This window comes from Hydra vulgaris, chromosome 08, assembly GCF_038396675.1.
Source record: "Hydra vulgaris chromosome 08, alternate assembly HydraT2T_AEP".
Taxonomy (NCBI): Eukaryota; Metazoa; Cnidaria; class Hydrozoa; order Anthoathecata; family Hydridae; genus Hydra; species Hydra vulgaris.
Window position 1 is genome coordinate 50,892,501 of NC_088927.1, and position 18,897 is coordinate 50,911,397.

Here is an 18,897-nt window from a genome sequence, read left to right on the forward strand (position 1 = left end):
AGAATTCATTATTTAAAACTTTATGTAAATCTTCCAAGCCACTCTATTGAAATAAAAAGTAAAAAAATTTATTGGAAGAAAAGGAACTGTTGCTGTTCCTAAATTAATATCCAGTAAACTTCACCTAATGGACAAGCAAATTTGTTTTTAAAGTTTATAAGAATTATAACTAACTACTTTATTTATTTAAACAAATTTAAAAATTTAGTTCAACCTATTTGGATAGTTATTAATATTAATGAACAATAATAATATTAATAAACATTTAGTATAAATTTACAACAATAAGTGTAGTAATATATTTATAAATAACTATAACATAAATTTACATACTATTTGGTAAATAAGAAAACTTAGGTATAAAGAATTTCAAATTCTTTTTAACTTTTTAATGAAAACAAAATATTTTATAGTAAACATTTGCTTTATACTTTAGTTATCATTTGGAGGTAGAAACACAAATTTCACAACAAAAAAAAAAAGAAAAAAAAAGCCAACTACAAGTTTACTCATCCAGAAACAGTTTTGTTGGAGTTTACTTTAAGTTAACAATTAGTAAACTAAAGTTTTTATTTTATAGCAATATGTCAGTCAAAGAACGTTATAGAAATAAAAATCTTTTTCTTATTTTAAAGAAATTATAACTCATTTCATTTACATATAATTCATATGTATAACTATTATATGTACATTCATTTATGTGAAGGTCATGTTTTTTTAAAATTTTTGAAAATCATGTTTTTTTAGGACACAATTTATCCATACAGCTTTTACCTAAGCTAATTGCTTAAAGTTAATTTTTAATTGGTCAATAATACTTGATAAAGATTTCAAGTATTATAAAACTTTTTTTCTTTTTAAATTCTCTTTTTAAGAATTAAATGCAATTACTATCTCTATTTATTTAGAATTGCTATCTCTATTTATCTTAGATAAATAATGCAATACAATCAAAAATATTTAAATAAGAAAATTTGCTAAAAGCTAATGCAATTTAACTTTTTATTTAATTTAAAAAAAGACAGATAAATCAGAGATTTTAATATCTGAGGCATGTCACTAGAATATATAACATTATTAAAAATAAAACTACTATGCTAGCCCCTCCCCTTCCGTTAACATTATAAGTAACAGAAATGAAATAAACAAAAATAAATGAATGAATAAAGTACTAACAAGCTTTGTTTCCTGTAAGTCTTTAGAAATATCAACATTTTCATGCATACCAAAGACTTCTGGTTTTTGTGTTGCAGGTAAAACCTGAAGATAAATGATACGGTTAAGCAAATAATATAAATTTAATTTAAATAAAAATAAATTACTTGCAAAAGATTTTAACAAAAAATATTTTCTTTAAATAGAATAATTATTTTAAATAAGAATAAATTTGTCTTCAGCCAAAAATACAGTTTTAATTTTAAATACATTTATAATTAATTTTTAGTTATCAAACATTTTATATAATAATTATTAAAATGAAATCAATGCACAACTTCTTTAATTCAACATTTAAAAAATTTAGATTCTATTGGTTAAGGTATTTTCTTTGTACTTTTAAATAATTTTTTAAAAGTATTTATAACAGTATTCACTTGTTTTGTCATGGTTTGATACAAAATATTAGATAGCTAATTCTTTTGCCAAGTTTATTGCTATTATGTGTGACATTAAATAAATTTGATTAAGTTCCACAATCTCACATTTCTTAGAGTTTTAAAATTACTTCTTGCAACCCAATATATAATTAAAGAAAGGGTATATGTAATGAAAGAAAGGGTATATATAATGAAAGAAAGGGTATATGTAAGAAATCTGGTGGTTCTTTGATTTAACTGATTACTTAAGCACTCACAACTATGAAAATAAACACTGTATATTAGTATAACAATATATATTAGAATTAATATATTAGCATTTTTTACAAAATGCATTTATAAAAATATGGAGAAAATGATAATTAATTGATGTAAAGATGAAAATATGAAAAACAAAATTTTTTCTAAAACAATTTCAAAAACTAAACAAGATAATAGTGTTTGAAGGTGACAATGTAAAGTGTGGTAAAGGAAATTGGAAACACACTGTTTACTAGTTGTAAGTATATTTACTTAAGAAAAGAGTATTGTTTTATCAAAAAAAGTTAAAGTAGTTAGTGCATGTACTAATAAGCAACCGGAGCTGACATCAGGGTTAGTGCAGGGTTCGATAAACCATAGGCGGGTCCAGGGTTATGGCCAGGGCTGCCTAAATTTTGACAAACCCTATTAATAAAATAAACAATTCTTCTTTCAACTTGTTTCTTCGCGCAGCGGCCTTGTTCGTCAAGGTTCGTGTTTCGTAGAGTTGAGAGAGGGTTATAACCACAAGTAGCCTCCTCATCTGTAGTGACCTTCTCGGCCTTGGGGAGGTGAATTATAATAAAAATATATATATATATCGATATAGATATATATATATATATATATATATATATATATATATATATATATATATATATATATATATATATATATATATATATAGATAGATAGATACATTGACAAATATGTATAAAAATCCTAAAACGAATTCTACAAAACCCAAATCATCTGCTACACACAATAGATTCATTAGAAACTCTGTCTCGTCTAATTATTCTCAGTTTTTCGAAGTTTTGGAGTTCGAGTAAAATCGAGAAATTTCGATGGAACTCTGACAAAACATTTGAGCATTTTCTATAATGGAAAAGTGGAAAAGTTAAAAGAATTTGAATTAGTGAATATATTGCAATTAAAACTATGGATAGCTGTAGGTAGATGCTGAAATTGGGTACCATAATTAAGTTTCCGCATCAGATCTTCCAGAATTATTTAGTTCATTTTCAACTTTTTTATTTGATATACGCTAAAAACAATTGTGGGTTGCAAAACTGTGGGTTGCAAAGAAACTGATTCGGATATTGAAAAATATAAAAGCTCTAACAGAAACTGATGGAGAGAATGAAGGAGAATTGCTTATTAATTATTTGGAGGAAAGATTGAATATAAAAAAAATATTAAAAAAAAGTCTGAAGAAACTTTGAATACTAATAGGTTCTTAAAATATTGATTGTTTCGATATGAAGTTCTAAAAGAAACATACACAAAATTTACTAATCTTTGCATAACAAAGAACTGCTGCTCGATGACCACACGAGATAGAACAGTGTTTTTGAGATGATAAGAAGATTTTTGGATGTGTTTTTTTTTTACAGCTTAGAAGGTGTAAAAAAAAAACACTTGAGGAACTAAATTGCCTAAACATACTAAATGACATTGACTTGGATTTGTTGAAACCGCTGTCTGATTTATTGGAAGTCATTGCTGCTGCTGCAGTTCGAAAAACAAAATACAACAATTTTAGAGAATGACATTGTTATGGAAACGTTAATTTGCATATTGAAGATTGTAGAAACTGACATCAGTTCTAAATTTGCAGAGGTTAATGTCCAGATACAAAAATTGTAAAAACATTATGTTGATATCCGATTTAAAAAAAAATAAAAACCTCACATTTTTTCACACTTCGAAAAAAGATATTCAAGTTTCAGCTGCAAAATAATTTGATCAAATATTTGCAACAAAAGAAAATAGTCATTAAGCAAAATTAGATAATTGCGCTAAAAGGAAACAAGAAGAACCATCACAATCAACATCCTTTTTGCCGAAATTCGAGAAGCTCTGAATCAAAAGCTCTGAATCAAAAATCAACAGAAAAATCAAAAGCTGAATCAAAAAAAATCAAGACATTCACCAATCAGTTAAAATTATATGAAGCAACTGTTGTGAAATCTGATGCAATTTTGAAATTTAAACTAACCGTCCACAGAATTTAAGCCATTTATTAAATAAAACCTGTTCGTGAAAGAATTGTGATAAAAAAAAAATTAAGTACTAAGAAATAATAAAATAAAATTAAAAAAAAAATTTATAATGAATTATTAATTGAAATATATAATAATAAAAAAATAAATACAAAAACAATGTTTAGTTATCAACTTGATAATTTAATTTTTCATTTTATAACAAAGGATTATCGAAACTCCGATTTTTTTTCTGACAAAGTTTTTTCTCGATTTCTCTTGACTCCGTTTTTTCTCAATTTTGAATACTTTGGCTACATATAAAGACAAAAAATAATTCTAAAATAACAACAAGACAAAATATCAACTTCAGGTTCCAGATAGCCACTTCAAATAAGACATACAAAAATAGCTTTACCCAATGAACATTGCGTCTTATAAGAGATGGGAAGCATAACTTTTAAACTAGTTAATCAAAGCAATTGCAAACTTAACTATTATAATATGTGTGTATATATATGTATGTATGTAAAAATTATATATGTATGTATGTAAAAATTCTGTAATTTCTTAATTTTTAGACCATTGAATTTAAATAAAAATCTATATAAGTAAATACGCACACTTTTGAAAAGTCTTGAATAAGTTTTAGCGCTCTTTTGGCAGGATCATTTACTACATGTAGTTTATAAACGCAGTCCTTAAATCTTCTGTAAGTGCTGTATCTCCCCCATTCCTTACAACTAACTTGACACTATTCAAGATTGTTCTTTGTAAATCCAAGGTTCTCAAAAACCAACCAACTCATGCCTCCTACAAATGATGACAGATAAGAAGTATTTGGATTTTTGTGTTGCTCTTGAAAATTTGGCTTGCCAACATCCTGTTTAGAGTTTAGAGTCAGAGTTAAACAGCTTTTTTTAGCAACAATTTTTCTAACTTCGGGCATTAGTTCCTCATCAGCTATGGAGAAAATAATTGTTCTCTGGTTGTGGTACCAATGATGTCGTTTCATCACGTCAATGCATACTTGGGCAATATCAGGTCTTTTAATTTTATAATTTTCCATATCTCTGATTGTTTATAAATCCATATCTGGAGCCGCACATGCAAAAGGAGCTTTTAAAAACCAAAAAGTATAAAAAACACCAACAAACTCAGCAAAAACTGTAAAATGTGACATATCGTTTGCAGAAAAAAGATTTAAATCAAGCTGTGGACTAAAAAGGCAAAGTACAAGATTATAGATTGATTTAACAAGATATCTTGCATGATGGAAGGCACCAGATCTTTTAAAATGAAATCCTGTGACAAATCTGCCTAAGTATACAACTGTTAAGGTACTCATAGTCACCTCTAGAAAATATGTTTTCTTTTAAAGTTTCACTGCAAAACTGAAGACTTTATCAGCCTAGAAAAAATATATATTTAATTAATTACGAGGAATTATTTGTTTGTTGATAAAAAATATGCTTTATTTTCTATATATTTTCTTTCCTAAAAATAAGTCTTAACAGTATAAAATCTCTAAAATATTTTTATTTCACCTTATTTTCAATAAATGTTCCACAGTTACTTTTCCAGTCAAACTTGTTCATATTTTCATGATTTATGCTTTTAGCAGACATTTTATCCCAGTTAATGTGTAACTTTTTAAATTTATTGTCTGTAGGTCAGGTTGTAATTTTGCCTGTCGCTTTTTCTATTTCTTTAGCTCAGAGTTCTACAACATGGTGTCTACATGCTAACCAAATTAGTGGTTTGCCACTCCATCTCTCAATAATCGACACTGCTCCATTAATCCATCCAGTATGACTCGCAGTTGTATCAAAAGATACACTTTCAACTGCTTCCATTCATTTAAAACCCTTTAAAAAGATTCGATTTATTTAAAACATTTTTTTATTGCAGTAGACTGGGTTATTCAACACCCATTAGAAATTCCAATTACTCCAATAAGCTGGGGATCATTGAGATCTGGTGAGCTTACACTTACTGCCAACCTTTTCACATATTTGCCATGATTAAGAACATCTGTAATTTTTTTTGTAGCTTTTAAGATAAAAGATTCTTTTATTTTAAATCCTTCATTCTTTAGGACCTATTTGTTACGCCTTCTCGAAATTGTTTTTGATAGTGAAAACTTCAAATCTTCATTGCATGCATTTATGATTCTTGCGAATAAAGCTACCTAACCTGTTGAAGAAATAATTTATCTTTTTGCAACAACTGATTATTGATTTAATTAAATCTTTAGGCAAAAAAACCGTTACAGAATCGTGAATTTTTTTTCTTTTTGAATTGTATTATTTAAAGTCTATATCTAACTCATCTGAGTTAGATATAGACTATACAAGTTCAGTATCAGAATGTTTATGAACACTTGATTGAAAAATGTTGTCAGACAACTGCTGAGTTATCATTTTCGCCTGAAATTAATTTGTTTTTGCAACCTTTTTATTGTAAACTGTTCATAATTTATGTCGCTACGATCCATCAACCGCTTTCGCAGGCTTTTTTGGTCGTCTAAAAACATACAATCCTCTTTTCTGGTTGGAAGTGATTTAGTTTTATCTTTCATTATTATATCATTAATATCTGAAGGGGAAATGTCGAAAAGATTACGCATTTCTTTCCGAAATTCTATGCGCGATTTTTTATACCCACTAGATACACAATTTCTGTTTGCTTGTAATCTACTTCTGCGATTTTCCAATTTCATAATGTTTTTCTATAAGATTTATGTACAAGCTAAAAAGTAAAGTTAATTACTAGCATTTTATCATATTAATACCAATATTATTTCTGTCAAAACTAAAAATTAAAAGTATAGTGTAATTATATCTTTTTCCCATATATTAACTATAGCTTTAGTAACACAGATCAAGCTGTTCTCATTCGTCTGACAACCACCAAATTTGTTACATTCTAGCGTAAAAAAAAAGTAAGAAAGAGGGCAGACAACAACGTCATGAAGTCTAGCATATTTAGAAATTGATATCATAAAGTATTTTCCATAATGAAGATATCCAAGCACTTCTCCTTTTGTTGGCAACTTATTATCTGGTAGCTTTTCAATGGTTTTTTCTACCAAAAAAACTTTTTTTTGATCTTGTTTGAGACATCGCATATATTTTTCCTAATTTCACACAATAGTAAATGCAATGTTTAATAAAAAATTCCTTATATATGTTTACAATGTCCCTAATGATATAAATTAAAATCGTACACAAACAAAACCTTGAATTATACATATGGTAAAACTAGTAATAAACCTGTTTTATTGTAAGATTTTTAACATTTAAAATTTCCTAAGTGAGTATTTTATGTTACATTTTAAGTTTAATTTATTAAGTTGTCTTGAACAAGTTATGTAAAATACTAGCGTAAACAATACTTTTTGCTCAAACAAGGAGGTTCGAAGAAAATGTTAAAAATTTTAATAAACTGGAGGAGGTAGTATATTCATCTTTAAAAAAAAATGTTTATAATTTTCTCCATGAACTCATCAAAACGCACCAGAAATCAAATGACGACCTTCGAAAATCCAAAATCTTGCAGAAATGGCGGGGGCTAATCTATATATATATATATATATATATATATATATATATATATATATATATATATATATATATATTATATATATATATATATATATATATATATATATATATATATATATATATATATATATATATATATATATATATATATATATATATATATATATATATATATATATATATATATATATATATATATATATATATATAAGTTAATATATAACTAAATTAATATTAAACTAAATTAATATTAAATTAATCTAATTAAAAACTAATATATAACATTACATATCAGTAGATTTAAGAAAATTTTTGTTTTGCAATAATATAAGTGTAAAAATAAAGAAAAATACTTTTTTAAATTAAAAAAAAAAAAAAATTGCAGTACCTTAATAAACTCAATGTAATCTTCATAGCTACTCTTTGGTGGGATACAATATCGACCACTTGGAGATAGCTTGTGATTTAAATTAACAATAACTTCATTTGTACAAAAATCTTTTAAGATGCTCATTAAACAACGTCTAAATAAAATATAACATAAATAATCCAATATTTATTATTTGAAAAAAAAAATTCTTTACCTATCGTTATCATCTGTGACTCGACCTCCATAATTACATTCTCCAGTCATGTAAGATATTGCATCAAATGGTATTTCATTATATTCATTGATGAACATCTAAAGAAAAGCATTAAACATATTCTAAACATTCAAAAAGTTTTCATATCTTGATTCCAAAAAGAATTAAACTTATTTTTACACACTTGTGATTTTGAAAATATTTTAACTAGCTGAATATCTCAATTTTATAACTATAATAAACTTTTTAAAACTGAACTTTTTCCTAAAAATTTTTATTCCTTTAAACAATGTCTTATTAATGCTTTGTAGCTTTTATGTTTATGTCATATAATTTTTATGGCTTGATTGGAAACCATTAAATAATTAAGTGTTGGTCATTATTGATAAAAATATTTATTTTTATATTATTTATAAATTTGTAATAAAAAAATACTAATGATAACAATTAATTTTTTTAGTTCTACCATTACTAAAACTTTATCAAATAAATAACTACTTTTTAATTCCTTTTGGGTACTGTGGCTGTCTGTGTTCCAACCAATGTAAAAACACATACAAAATCCCAAGTTTAATCAAGAGTATTCACACATAAATTGAGTTAAAACATTCAATAAAATTTTAATAATGTTATCATATCTCGTCATTAAATAAATTGCATTAATTTTAGATTTAAACTTTAAATTAAGAAAGATATTAGGTTATTCAAAATTGAAACTATAAACTGCTAAAATATAAGAAATAGTTTTAAAGTTTTCAAGAATGCAGTGTTTTAATGTTTCAAAGTTTTCATTAATGTGATGCTTTGATGTTTTAAAATTATAAGTCCCTGGTAGTAACACTCTCAACTTGTTTCTCTGCACAATGACCTAGTTAGTAAAGGTTTGTGTTTTGGAGGTAAAGAGTTGAGAGAGAGTTGTAGCCAAAATTAAGTAACCTTCTTGACCTTGGGGCCTTGGGGAGGTAAATAAAACTAAAAAAAGAGAAAAGTTTCAGAGAGTGCTTTGACATTTAAAAGTTGCTTAAATTTTCACTAACAACTTTGTTTTCATTGTGTCAAAACTTATATTAATATTTTATTATCTTTAAAAAAATTTTTTCATTGTTTTTAACAAAATTTTATTGATGTCTGATGCTACATTTAAAATAAATACTAATTGAGATTTAGATTTAGTCTTAAAAATCTTCTTTAATAAGATATAAAAAGATTAAATAGTGAGTAAAATTGAAGAATATGTTCTTAAAAAGTGTAACATTCTTTAAGAACATCTTCTTAAACTTACAACACAGATATTGAAGTAAAAACACTTAATACATACCCTTTACAAATAGTTAACACCTATCCTTAAAAATACCTAGTACATACCCTTACAAATAGTTAGCACCTATCCTTAAAAACACTTAATCTACCCTTTAAAACTTAAGGATTTGAGAGTAAGTTTTATAAAAAAATATATTTCAACACAAAATAATCACATTTGATTAGTACCTGTAATTGTCTTATACTAATTCGTAGATCAGATTCATTAAATCCATATGGAATGTTCCATCCGATAGGTCCAAATTTTTTTCCTTTCTTGTACAACAGCGTGAAAAAAACACAATCCAAACAACAATTTTTCCCAGTTCTAAACACAACACTTTATATGTAAAAAAATTTGAATGAAAACATTATATAACTTAATTAATATTGTAATTTTTATGTAAACAATTTGACTTTTGTTATACTACTCAAAATTTGAAAAGAACAAAAAAATTATATTAAAAAGATAAACCAAAATAAGTTTTAAAGCAAACAAAAAAAATATGACCGACTCTTTTCCAGGACAAGAATTGAAAAAAACTTTATCTGATATGGGGTCACTCAAGTATGACTGCAACAAATTTTGACGTAAACCTGTAGGTGGCTCATTTGTCATTTTAACACTGTTTTGCAAAATTGTGACAGGAAATTTAGGTGATGGGTAACTAGTTAGCCATAAACGAAACTTTTTATTAACACTGTTTGGTGACATTTCCTCGCATATTTTTTCCAGTACTGGCATCCAAGACACAGCCAGATGACAATTCTGTAAAACAACCCAACTTCCATTTTCACAAGCATTTTTTATCATTTTTGCAGCAATTAATCCCTGAAAAAGGTTTTTTCATTTAAAAGATCTAAACACTTTTTTATCAATAATGTTCATCATAGTACTAATCTATTATTACATTTTAAAACACTGTTTTATAATAAGTAAATGCTAACTCTAAATACTGTAAAGACTTAATAGTTATTAAAAGACAATAATAAATAAAAAAACAATAAAAAATAGTAGTTATTTAAAATGCCAATAATTTTACCTGTCCTTGTCCTAGAGAAATAGAAGTAAAATTTTCACCAAAACCTTTATCAGCTGCAAACCGTGTCAATCCAGCCATAGGATCAGCTCCAGGAGATAAAATAAATATTAATGGCGAACATTGGTTGGAGTCATTGTAACTTTTTGTTAAGTCAAATGGAGGAGGTTCAGTAAACCTTCTACCAAGCTTTTCTTCAATAAAATTTCTAACTAATGGTATAACCTTGTCTGGTCGCAAACATCGTATAACAATTATCTTTTGAAAATCAGTTAAATTTTCGCTCCATGGATGAGGCAAAACATTTTTCTCAGGGTCTTTACTATCAAAGATACTCTTCCAGGTTATCAAACTCTTTGTAAAATGATCTCTTAAACAAATTAATTTATAATAAAATTTTACCATCGCCTTATAGCATTTTCATTAATGAGCAAAATTTTATTAGTAACACCACACTCAAAATTATAGGTTATAAATAACATTCAATTATGTACAAGAAGTAACTAAGATTACCTAAAACCTTTAAAGGGAATGTATTCTGATAATCGACATATTTCATCCCACGATTTATCAGTCAACCATGCTGCATCAGGTTTTAAAATTTTATTTTCTAAGCCTACACCTCCCGTTAAAAAAAACATAAACTCATTGCGAGCAATTTCCTTTTTTGCTGTTAACACATTTACAGTCAAAATAAATGCAAATAAAAGTTTATCTTTTTCAAAAAGGGATCGACATATGCTGCAGTACAAACTGTATGTGAAATAATCAATTAAATAACGAAGTCTCTTTTCCAAGATTTTTGATTTATTGCTAAGATAAAAAAAATTATTTCATTTATTTTTAAGTTAAAGTTTCAATTTTTTATTTACAAACATTTTTTTTTTAACTTCTTTACCTATCTTGGATAGCTGCAATATACAAGTTGACAAACCATGCTAACGAATATTGGTACATTGGATCAATGTTTGGTAAATCAGTTATTGAAAAGAATAAAATTGAAGAGTGAGTTGCAATAGAATGGTAGCCTTGTCTAGACTGATTAATCTTTTTCTCTGTTTCATCAGCTATCTATGTAATTGTGTCCAAAAATGTTTATGTTAATAAAAATTATTTTAAAAAAGAAAAAAATATAGTAGTGTAATAAAGACAACGCATAGCTGTTTAATATATCTCTTGCGATTAGTTATATCAATGCAGTAATAGGCATGTTATAATAACACAAAAATATAACTGTCAGTAGTGTTGAAGAAAAAGTTCTCAAGATACAACATATGGTAGCACAGTATTCAATTTCTTTTATTATGAAACGTCTATTTCTATATAGGTTTACGTTTAATATTGTTATGATTTGCAACATTTGATGTCACCTAGGTCCTGAGGAAGTAAACTTGTTAAAAAAAAACTGTCATTGTTGTCATTTTGTTGTATTGGTGTCGTTGTTATCAATAACAAATGTTACCTTTTGTTTCCGATTAATCTCATCTGATAAGATCTATTAACAAAATATAATAATAAAAATAACTTCAAATTAATACAAAAAATATTTCAAATTATATTAACAAAAACCTTTGAAGAATCTAATATATTAATTGCTGTTTCATCCTCTAAAATATTTCCTTCTGATGATGATAGTGTTTCTAAAATCATAGTCTCTATCTCTTGCAAGTGCGTCTTATTGGCAGCACTCTGCAAGATTAATGCTTGACGCTCATCTTCTAACTCTGGTCTGTTAAATAAATACAAGTTTGTTAAATAAAACTCTGGACTGTTAAATAAATACAAGTTTGTTAAATAAAACTCTGGTCTGTTATAAAAAAAAGTTTAATGATTTTTTATATCTAAAAAAATTTTATATTTAAAATTATAAAAAATAATAATTGCTTTATATTCAAAAAAATGCTAAACTCACCTTTCTTTTGCAACTACAATTCCAAGTAATTGGTCTTCAAGACCTTCAGGAGTGATCATAAAATTAACAATAGTCACTTTAGTTGCAACCTCTGGCAGATAATGTGGATTACGAAGTTTTGTTGTAATAAATAGCTTGAAATCGGCAGAATATTCAATTACTTTATCACCCATACGAATACACATAATACCACCTATAAAAAGCATTTTAAGCATAGAGCTTATTGTTCACTTTAAAGTAGGAGAGCAGTTGCTGAGATGGGCTAGTCTGGAAAGTTGAGCTAAAACTTTTGTAAACATTTTATTATCATTTAAGACAGAAATTGCATTAATATTTTACTTGACTTGACTTTAATATTTTATTAGACTTGATTGTGACTTAAAGAGGATTTTACATATTTTCCACGTTCTCATCTTATGTAAGCACTCTCAATTTTATGATGAAATACATATGTAAGCTATAATTGATTATGAAAATAATCTAAAGTAAAGGTTTAGTAACATATTTATGTAGCTTAGATTCATATGAAATAATGTTTTTCACACATATAAATTAGTTTGTTAAAAGTAATGTTGCGTGAGATGGACAGATGTCAGCAGACTGAGTTGGGCTGGTAGTTGGGTGCCCATCTCACTAAATTTTTGGTGTACACATTTTTCGAAGTATATTTATACTAAAACCTTATTTTCAGCTTGCTCATGATGCCACATACTTATAAAAGAAAAACTGAACAATGAAAATAGTAAGGAGACTTGACCAGGAAAGCTATTGGTACTGTCAAGGCTAAAGAAATAGGAACTTTGACAGCTGCAAAACATTTAATGTACAAAAAAGCACACTTCAAAGAAAGGCACATGGTAAAAACAAAATTGCTAATTTATGAATATTAATTGACTTATCAAATTATGAATTATTAATTGACTACATTAAGCTAATGGAAGAAATATTTCATGAGTTAACAAGAGTTGAATTATGCAACAGGAAATTTGATTCAACAGGAAAGATTGAAGTACTGACTTAATAAAGTTAAAAAGTTGCAGAAAGTGATTTGCTTCATTTCTTTTTCATACGACACCCTACATTGAACTAGAACAAATCCCTTTAATGAAATAATGTAAATAAGTTTTTCCCCTTGCTGGAGAAGTTAATGGAAGATTGACATTTATAGAATATAATTTATGTAACATTGTATAATGTATAGCACTCACCCTGCTGTTAGAGTGAGATGGCTAAAAATGGTCTTTTTCGAAATGACCCACTTCACCAAAAAATTTATAACAGGTTAGTAGATTGTAACTTATAGATAGGTGTCTAATTGTTAATAGCCAACATTCCTAGTTATTGTTTAGTGACTTTGAAAAGGAAATATTTCTTGCATACCCATTTTATGAACTATTTAGCTCTTAATATGGGTATGCAGTGTGATGCTGAATCTTAGCTAACTCATCTAACCTCCTGCTCCCCTATAACTCAAAAAGGGAAAGCAGTTTAAAAAATTTTTAAACCTGAAGTAAGTAATTAAAACAGTTTTAAAATCTTGTTTTAAAATCCAAATCACATCCTTGAATTTGCACTCTAATAAAGCTGGGTATATTGAGCACTTGTCTCACCCTTGTAAGATTGCATCTTTTTTTCTATATTACAAATACTACCATGGTTGCTGCTCAAGCAAGCAAATCTTCGTGTTTCATTAAAAAAAACTCAATTATGTGACTCAACAACTTTATGTGACTCATAACAGTTACAGTAAAAAGTTGCAACTTAGCAAAGTTGCAACTTTTTATAGTAACTCTTCCTAAAAAACTCAAAAAACATTTGTTCATCTAGTTTTTTTTCCCTCAAATATCAATAGTTTTTAATTCTCTCTTATCTTAATTTTTTTATGATTCATATAATTTAAACTTTCTAAATTGTCTGCCGACCACTTTCTTTAACTTTCTTCTTTGCTATCCATTAACTTCCAAATTAAAAACTAGTTTCTTGCAGCTATCCATTAACTTCCAAATTAAAAACTGGTTTCTTGCAGCTATCCATTAACATCCAAATTAAAAACTGGTTTCTTTCAGCTATCCATTAACTTCCAAATTAAAAACTGGTTTCTTGCAGCTATCCATTAACTTCCGAATTAAAAACTGGTTTCTTGCAGCTTTGTTGAGAGTAAATTCATTAAAAAAAAAGATTAATGCAAGTATGAATAATTTTTAAAATTAACATTATCTTTAAAATTTATTTATAGTATAGCCATAACACTAATATATGTTGATTTAAATTACAAATAATGATGTCACATATACTCAAAAGTACTATAGTAAATATGACAATAAAAACTTTACATAAACTCTATGTTATTTTTTTTTCAAACATAAATTTTTTTTTTTTTAATTAAAAAATTAATACCATGCTTAAAAGTCTGTTTCAAAAGAAGAGGTTCAAGAGAAGGGTCAAGCTCCTCTCCAACATTTTCAATTAACACAGGAGTACCAAACTGAATGCTATTTTCAAGTGTTCGAAGATAATCACTGTCTGACAACTTCACAACCTTAAAAAATTCAAATTTTTATATAATTTATTGTTAAAAAGTTAAAATAAAAATTTTTTTGATAATAGGGTAAAATTGTTTTTGAAATCACAAAAAGATATTGTAATAGGATCTCAGGTAAAATGCATCAAATATTTTTTTTATAATAAAAAAAATAATAAAAAACAAAAAGTACTGCTTAAAAAGATTACAGAGAGTTTATTTTCTTTTTCTGAATTTTTTATCCATTTGTTAGCTTGCCCTTCTGGATCGATCATTAAAGGCCTAATTAAAAAAAAAAGACTTTACAAAAATAAATTATATGTCAAATTTATGTTACCAACAACAACCAACTAATTTATGTTACCAACAACAGCCAAAAAATTTATATTACCAACAACAGCCAATAAAATTGCAACAACAGTTAATAAATTACCAACAAATTGTAACTACCAATATTACAACTTTTTTAGAAAATATAATAAAGTTGAAGTTTAAACAAATGTAGAAAAAATTTTCCTTTTTTTCAGCATTAATTTCAACTTCAGGTCCATTTTTACAATAACTTGTTAAAAATAGAGCAAATGCATTAAATTATGCAAATGTTAAAATTAAAAAACATAAAACTGATTTTAGTAAAATCAGTTTAATAAACATTTATTTATTACAGAGAAATAAAAAGTCTATGGAAAATATGCAACCTTTATATTCTTGTTAACTTGTGGTATATTTTATAATTTATCAGTATTAGGTCTTTATGAAAACCAATAAACCTATTAAAATATTAATTGCAAAAAAAAACCAATAAACTTATTAAGTAAAATAATAATGGCAAAAAAACCAATAAACTTATTAAGTAAAATAATAATGGCAAAAAAACCAATAAACTTATTAAGTAAAATAATAATGGCAAAAAAAACCAATACACCTAATAAGTAAAGTAATAATGGCAAAAAAACAAACAAACAATAAACCTTTTAAGTAAAATAATAATGGCAAAAAATAGAAAAATTGCTGTACTAATATTGCTGTACTAAAGAGATTCATATAAAAGTATATAACTTTATATGAGCTTAACAAATTAATTTAAATACCTTAAATACCTCTGCTACCTTAAATATCTAGTTAATGGAATAAAATACCTCGCAAATAAAACAGCATTAGATAGTAATGCAAAACTTATACTACAATCCCTTACGGGATTCATATACATGGAATTCTATGAGTAAACAATGGTTTTCCCATGGAAAACAGAAATTGCATGGATTTTCCCATGGGTGAATTTCAAATGCGCTTTTAAAGATGTTGTCATAACTTGTAGAGTTACAATCATTTGTAACATGAGTAAATAATATTTTCTGCATTCTTCTGTTTTTCTGTATTTAATAAGACTATAAATTATATGTTTTTTATAATGCATTACATTTAATATGATTCAAACTAAACATACAGACCTAAACAACTAGACATATTTGCAATAGCTAGAATATGATAAATGTATTATGTGCATTGTATATATGCATTTATAATGCATCGTATATATGCATTTATAATGCATGTAAATGTATTATGTGCAAATGTATATATGCATTTATAATGCATCATAACATGATATTATCAGAGATGTTGGTCTCGAGTTTAAATCTTGGTCACAAGGCGTCCTCAAGAATCATTTAACTTAGCCTTGGTATTGAATCAAAATGGTCTTAGTCTTGGTCTTAGTCTTGTTGGTCTTTACTGTTTTTACATTTCTAGATATTATCATATTATAATACACATTATAGAATGAACATATTTATTTACTATTTATATATTTAATTATATATTATTTATGCATATACTTATTCTATCTATTGCCAATAGCTTTGCTTACTTTGCATACCTTGCAATAGTATAGCAAGTATATCAAGTGAATCAGTTTGATTTTTAATGTTGATTTGGTTTACTACAAATATTTTCTGTTTAATGTACATTAGATAACTAGTGTAATAGATTAGCTTAGATAAGCAGCGTATTAGATTAGCTTAGATAAGCAGTGTATTAGATTAGCTTAGATAAGCAGTGTGTTAGATTAGCTTAGATAAGCAGTGTATTAGATTAGCTTAGATAAGCAGTGTATTAGATTAGCTTAGATAAGCAGTGTATTAGATTAGCTTAGATAAGCAGTGTATTAGATTAGCTTAGATAAGCAGAGTATTAGATTAGCTTAGATAAGCAGTGTATTAGATTAGCTTAGATAAGCAGTGTATTAGATTAGCTTAGATAAGCAGTGTATTGGATAAGATTAGATAAATAATGTACAAAAGATAACTAGTATTATCTTTTTTAATTTTCTTTAATGGCTTTAGTTTGCATAAAAATGTTTGAAGTTAATACACTTTATTGTATGGTAAATGTTTATTAAGTATTAAAAAACTTTATTTTATGATAAATGTTTTATTTAATTTTAGTTCTGTTAAGTTGCTTTTGTCTTTTTGTTAATGCAACCATTCAAGTTGGGATTTAGTTAGCGAGTAGATCTAGTAGGGATATTTATTATGTTTTTTTCTTACTATTATTCAATAGTATTATTAGTTATTAATTATCTAATACCAGAATTATTAGAATATGTAAATAATGTAATAGTTTGTGTATAAATCTTGTTATTTTTACTTTATTATTTTATATAAATTACTACATTATAAGCCGACAGGTTTGACTAGTGATATAAATAATGTTGTTCATCATTTATATCATTTATAACATTGTCAGTTTTTACATTTAATATTTTTTTAAATAGTTTAAAAGCTGTCAAAATAAAATGGTAAATTGAGATTGAATTAACCAGAAAAGATATAAGCGTAATCTTTGGGATTCAACTTGTAATGATGTTCCAAGAACAACTTAGTTGGAGAAGGAAAACTATGGTAATGTTTTAAAAATATCAGAAAGGGAAGTTAATTAATGCACAAGATTTAACTTCAGTTAAATATAAGCATATAAAAGTGATGTTTATAAACAATACACTATTATTTATTATAATACAATTATTATTTTTTTTTTATATATTTAACTAATGTGAAGTGCTTGTCTTAAGTAAAAATAAATTAATTTATACACACACTTTAATATTTATTATGTTTTTACATTTTCATATGTAACAAATTACATATTTATTATATTTATTATGTTTTAAATAGTAAAGTAAAAATATTATAAATTTTTGAATTTAATAGTGTGTGCTTAAGTCCTTTTATCTTAACTTTATTTAAATTACTGCATTATAAGCAGGCAAGTTTGACTGGCGATAAAAAAATGTTTTAAATCTTTCAGAAAGATTGGACAAAGAAGAAGTAAGCTTTTTTAAACTATGATTTATAAGTAATAATATATTTGTTACTGCCTTGTTATATATAAATGTTACCAACATACAGGTAACATTTATATATGTGCATAAATCTTTTTATTTAAGCTAATCATTTTATTTAAATTACTATATTTGCAGCAGGCAGGTTTGACTGGCAATATAAATGATGTTGTACATCATGCAGATAGCTCGGACAAAGGAGACAACTTTTTCAAATTACAATTTATAAGTAGTACTATATTTGTTGATGCCTTGTTCTATATAAATGTTACTAACATGCAGGTAACATTTTATATGTATTAGTTTGCACATAAATCTTTTTATTTTAACTTTATCATTTTGTTTCAATTACATTATAGGCAGGAATGTTTGACTTGAAATATAAATGATGTTGTACATCATGCATATATATATATATATATATATATATATATATATATATATATATATATATATATATATATATATATATATCTATATATATATATATATATATATATATATATATATATATATATATATATATATATATATATTTATATATATATATATATATTTATATATATATATATATACATATACATACATATATATATATATATATATATATATATATATATATATATATATATACATATATATATATGTATATATACATATATATATGTATATATACATATATATATATATGTATATATATATATATAAACATATATATATATACACACACACACACATAAATCATATATACACACACATAAATCATATATATATATATATATATATATATATATATATATATATATATATAT

At 25.6% G+C, this 18,897-nt stretch overlaps 1 protein-coding gene across 1 annotated transcript in view; it reads right to left on the bottom strand.

The window, feature by feature from the left end:
• Positions 1-18,897, bottom strand: part of LOC136083411 (dynein axonemal heavy chain 7-like) — a 30,095-nt gene that overhangs the window by 8,272 nt on the left and 2,926 nt on the right. Inside the window, 14 exon segments of the mRNA XM_065802809.1 lie at positions 1,177-1,260; positions 7,775-7,910; positions 7,971-8,068; positions 9,459-9,539; positions 9,541-9,597; positions 9,781-10,101; positions 10,313-10,679; positions 10,823-11,122; positions 11,208-11,380; positions 11,772-11,804; positions 11,879-12,038; positions 12,222-12,414; positions 14,619-14,760; positions 14,952-15,024. Of these exon segments, the coding sequence (XP_065658881.1) occupies positions 1,177-1,260; positions 7,775-7,910; positions 7,971-8,068; positions 9,459-9,539; positions 9,541-9,597; positions 9,781-10,101; positions 10,313-10,679; positions 10,823-11,122; positions 11,208-11,380; positions 11,772-11,804; positions 11,879-12,038; positions 12,222-12,414; positions 14,619-14,760; positions 14,952-15,024 (2,218 nt within the window).